A 5,589-nucleotide genomic window follows, 5' to 3' on the forward strand; every position below is an offset into this window, starting at 1 on the left:
CAGGACTGGGTGGGCAGTGTTTCGTTCTACTGTGCATAAAGTTGCTATGAGTCAGTACTGACTCGATGGCACCTAACAACAACAACACTTTGCCAGGGGATCAGGACTTTGGTCTTCTTTCTGTGAGTTTAGCGCTAAACTTCCCAATGTCTCAATTTCCTGACTTATGTTCAACATTTTCAGAGTTGCTTATAGGGTGAAGAAATAGACTGTGTCAAACGTGTCAGAAATATAAAATTCTAGAACAACATAAAGCAGATGTTGTTGAGTTGATTAACACTATTGGTGACTTTCTGTGTGTCAGAGTAGAGATGTGCACCACAGAGTTTTCAGCAGCTGTTTTTCTGAAGCAGATAGCCGGATTGTCTTTTGAGGTGTCTCTATGTGGACTCAAACCACCAACTTTTCAATTTGCTCAGATCCTCCTATGAAATAGTAGACCATGTATTTTCTAGACCAGTTAATGCAGCAATACTTTGTTCCCGTTCTATCAACCAAAGGATTGTAATATATGATGTCTTAATAAAATAACTATAATAAAATAATAGCTACTTCATTTCCTTCAACAGATTGACTTTCACTGAGTATTTGCCTCTCCTATTCAAATTACTTACTTTCTAACAAAATTGTTTTCATTCTTTAAAAGCAGTCATTTCTTTGTACTTTTATTGTTACGAATGTTTTAATTATACATGTTTTCTCTCTCTTTTTTTTTAAGGTGTTTAACTGGTTATACTGGAGAAAGGTGTGAGCACTTGACTTTAACTTCATATGCTGTGGATTCTCATGAAAAATATATTGCAATTGGAATTGGCGTTGGGTTAATATTAAGTAGCTTTCTCGCGATTTTGTATTACTACACAAGAAAGAGGTATGAAAAAGACAAAATATGAAGTCTTCTTGGCACTCATTTATTTTACAAATATTTACAGAGTCTCTACAATGTGCCAGACATTGCATGTATAAATTTTTAGTGAGAATACAGCACAAATCTGGCAGCATTTTGTATAATGTTTTGTTTTGATGCCTTTACTCATAAACTCAGAGAACTGATAAAAATTTATCTTCAGTTGCAGTAGAATAGCTCTAATTTACAAATTGACTTCATCCTTATTTCTGTCTGCCTACATTAGTGTTATAAGTGAAAGGGACAGTAAATCTCATGGGGAAGGGACTACCTTTGTCTTATTCTCAATCATATCTTCAGTACATAAGCTTGGCTGCTAAGCAAAAAGTTGATGGTTTAAACCCACCAGTGAGTCTTCAAAAGAAAAGATCTGGCATTTGGCTTCGGTAACGATTGCAACCTAGGGAACCCTATGCAAATGTTCTAGTCTGTCATATAGTTTCACTATGAGTCAGTACCAACTGCAACAACAACAACAATACACTGTTTGAAACACAATAGATACTCAGAATATAATTGCTGAATAAATAAATCAAGAATGAGTATTAAGTGAAAGAGAATGTGTGATAAACATGGGCCACTTTCTTTCCAGACATTCATTGCAGTATATACAGGAAATACTTTCTCCTGCTTAAAGCCTAAGATAACAAACAATATAAATTAATTATATATTAATGCTTACTTTTGGCTATTCTACACCAGTATTTTTTCCTTAAATCCATGTAACTAGGGAAAATTCAAGAAATAGTATTATATACATCAATGAGAAAAAGCAAATATTTTGTCCTTATTATATTAACTCTATTAAGAAAATAAGAGTCATTGAAAAGACACACAAAAAAGAGCAGAATAGATGTCAGAAGAGACTCTTGACACCTGCTCTTGAAGGTAGAGTAGCTAAAGCGAACCAAAGAAATGATGAAGTAAAAGAGTTGAACAAAACATTTCAAGTGGTGGTTACAGAAGACAGATTATTATAATCAAATGTGTAAATTCCTGGCCTTAAAAAACCAAGAGAGAAGAACATACTCAGCATTTCTCAAGCTGAAAGAACTGAAGAAAAAAATTCAAGCCTCTAATTACAATATTGAAGGATTCTATGGGCAAATTAATGAAGATGCAGGAAGTATCCAGAGAAGATGGAAGGAATACACAGAAGTCACTGTACAAAAAAAAAAAAAGAAGGAAAAAAGGGTAACATCCGATCATTTAAGGAGGAAGCATATGATGGTATTGAAGAAAGAAGTCCAAGCTGCATTGAAGGCATTAGTGAAAAACAAGGCTCCAGGAATTGATGGAATACCATTTTAAATGTTTCAACAAATGGATACAGTGCCAGAGGTGGTCTTTTGACTATGTTAAGAAATTTGAAAGACAGTTACCTGGCCAATTGGGAGAGATCCATATACCTGTCTCTTCCAATGAGAGGTGGTCCAATAGAATGAAAATAGTATCAAGTAATATCATTAATATCAAATGCAAGTAAAATTTAACGCAACATAATTTAAAAATTTACATTGAAAGGGGATTGTCAAAAATATCAGTCATATTCAGAAGATGTCATGAAACAAAGGCTGATATTGTATATATTTTGACTGAATTCTAGAAAGATGTTTACTTTTGTTTTATTGACTCTGAAAAGACAGTTGACTGTGTGGATCGTAAAAAATTATGGATACCATCGTGAAGAGTAGTATTTGCACTTAACTGTGCGGCTACATCAAGAGGCAGTCATTCAAACAGAATAAGGGAAATTCTAAGTGATTTACAATCAGAAAAGTTGTGCATCATGGTTATATCCTTTCATCATCCTTATTCACTCTGTATGCTAAGCAAATAATCTGAGAAGAAAGAGGCAACATAGAAATAGGAGTAATTCATTAAAAACCTGCGATATGCAAATGACACAACTTTGCTTACTGAAAGCCAAGGGAACCTGAAACACTAACTGAAGGAAGACCAAAGACTACAGCCTTCAGTATGGATTACACCTCAACATAAAGAAAACAAAAGTCCTCACAACTGGACCAGTAAACAGCATCATGATAAACAAAGAAAAGACTGAAATTGTCAAGGATTTTATTTTACTTTAATCCAGTATCTAAAAATCAAAGGACTTATTGCATTCGGCAAATCTTCTGTGAAAGACCTCTTTAAAGTATCAAAGAGTAAAGATGTCACTGTGAGGACTCAAGTGCATCTGATCTAAGCTATGGCATTTTCAATTGCTTTATATGTGTGCAAAAACTGGATAATTAATAAGGAAGACCTGAAAAGAATCTATGCATTTGAATTATATTGTTGGTGAAGAATAATACATATACCACTGATGGCCAAAAGACTGAACAAGTCTGTGTTGAAAAAAAAACCAGATAGAATGTTCCTTAAAAGAAAGGATACTTTCTTTTCATGTACTTTATACATTTCATTTCATGTACTTTACACATTTTACCAGAAAGTACCAGTGACTATAGACTTGGTTAAGTAGAAGATTAGCATAAAAGTGGAAGCTCCTCAATGAGACAGATAGACACAGTGGCTTCAACAATCGTTTCTAATGGAGCAGATTGTGAGGAGAGTGTAGGGCCAGGCAGTGTTTCATTCTGTTGTACTTAAGGCTACTATGAGACAGAACTGACTAAACAATACCTAATAGCAATTCTCTTAGGTTGTCATTTTTCAAATGACCAAGATGAACAAGTAGAAAATTAGAGAAAAAAGAAAAGTGTTTTTCTTAACGATTACATCTCTGAAAGAATCAAATATATGTTATATCAATTTGGATTTGTTTGTTGTTGTTAAGTGTGGAGTTGGATCCTACCCATAGTGACCCTGTACAGGTTTTCCAAGGAATGACTGGTGAGCTTGAACCACCGATCTTGTGGTTCAAACCAACTTTGAAGTCTAGCACATTAACCCACAGCACCACACCAGAACTCCAGATTTGTTTAGGCACCAATAAATATAAAATAAGAGGTGGTTGTTGTTGTTGTTAATGCTGTCAAGTCAGTTCCAACTTATAGTGATCCTATATACAGTTTCTGAGAAGTGGCTGGTGAGTTTGAACGGCCGACCTTGTGGTCCAGTGCATAAAATCTTCAAATGCTAAGAAGTCAGCTGTCTGAGGTCAGATTCCTTGGTGTAAGTGACTGATTGACAGTATGCTCTAAGATGAAACATGTTAGCATGAGAGGAAAACAGATGAGAGAAAGAAACAGCAAAGAGGTTGCATTAGGTGAAGTCGAGTCACAGGCTGATTCCATGTGGGAATCTAGCATGTGAATGGTATCACAAGCTTGTCCCACTGAAAAGGGATCTTAGTGTTAACACCCCATATTAATAAGTCATTGGCCACAGGATCCCTTGGCATAGTTGTGGGTAACAAAACCAAAACCCAAATGAGTTGCCAACATGGCATCTCAAATGTGGGTGACTCCATGGATTGCAGAGTAGAACTATGTTCCATAGGGTTTTCAAAAGGATCTGACCTTTTGAAAGCAGGTCACCTGACCTTGCTTCCAATAAGATCCTGCATGGGTTTGAACCACCAACTTTTTGGTCAATAGTCACATGTTTAACTGTTCGTGCTACCCAGAGACTCCAAGTACTTGTAATTTTCCACAAGTCTCCTGGCAAGGTGATGATTGGCTAAGGGGAATTCTCAGGAGTGGAATGCTACTGTGAGCATTTTAACACTCACAGCTACTGAAGGTTGGTCTGCAGCTGGGTTGAAAAGGAGCTGGGGGAAGTACCAAAAGCGAATATATACCAGCACATTTATATAATCAACAGGGATCCATAAAAGCAACAAATTCACTTGAAAACCAATGCTCTCTTTTAGGTGTCTAAAATTGAAATTGCCTTATAATGTCTGTTCCGGAGGGAGACCGCTGTGAAGCTTTTGTAAGAAAATTTCCAGACATTTATCAAAATGAGTTGGTTCAAAACAGAACTCTTCAGATGAAACAAGAAAACATCTCAAGCTGACTAGACTTGGAAAAAAACCGAAGTGGGGATCACAGTGGAATGAGAGAAGTAGATTCAATTTTTGGTCATGCAACTTTGCACTAGTTAGGATACCACGGGAGTCAAGTGACAGATTTCCTGTTCCTAGTCTTCCTCTAGGTTTGCTGTCATTGTGCAGCTATTGTTCTACAGAAAGCTGAGTTGCAAGCTCCAGACCTGGCAGATGTAAACTTTCATGGTAGTAATTATCCACATTGCAGCAAGCCAAAGCAATGTCAAGCTTGGATTCTTCCTGTTCTTGCTACCAACGTTTTAGATGTCTCTAAGTTTAGTATCCCTAGTGGCACTTGATTGCTAACCAAAAGGTTGGTGGTTCAAACCCACCAGCTTCTCCAAGGAAGAATGATGTGGCCGTTTGCTTTTATTAAAATTTGGAAAACGTATGGACAGTTCTATTCTGTCTTACAGGGTCGCTATCAGTTGGAATCACCTTCATGGCAGTGGGGTTTGGTTTCTCTGAGTCTATTCATGCTATGGAACTAGTTCCAAATATGCTGCTGTTATGCTGTTTAAGATGTCCTGGTGTGGTGCTGTTGGATAAGCACTGGACTGTTGACCACAAGGTCAGCAGTTCAAACCTACCAGCCACTCCTTGGAAACCCTATGTGGGGTCTCCATGAGTAGGAACCAACTCAATGGCACTTAACAACAACAAA

General features: G+C 36.8%; 1 protein-coding gene across 4 annotated transcripts in view; it reads left to right on the plus strand.

Annotated features, from left to right (window-relative positions):
* Positions 1-4,825, plus strand: part of EPGN (epithelial mitogen) — a 9,003-nt gene extending 4,178 nt beyond the window's left edge. For 2 of the 4 annotated variants that reach the window (XM_006871561.1, XM_006871563.1), the window contains exons 4-5: positions 719-745; positions 4,749-4,803. In XM_006871561.1, the coding sequence (XP_006871623.1) occupies positions 719-745; positions 4,749-4,803 (82 nt within the window). Of the gene's footprint in view, positions 1-718; positions 872-4,748 lie in introns of all 4 variants that reach the window. The other 2 variants (XM_006871560.1, XM_006871562.1) reach the window with 2 other exon arrangements.
* Positions 4,826-5,589: the final 764 nt, after the last annotated feature.

Source organism: Chrysochloris asiatica, unplaced genomic scaffold (assembly GCF_000296735.1).
Source record: "Chrysochloris asiatica unplaced genomic scaffold, ChrAsi1.0 scaffold00169, whole genome shotgun sequence".
Lineage (NCBI taxonomy): Eukaryota > Metazoa > Chordata > Mammalia > Afrosoricida > Chrysochloridae > Chrysochloris > Chrysochloris asiatica.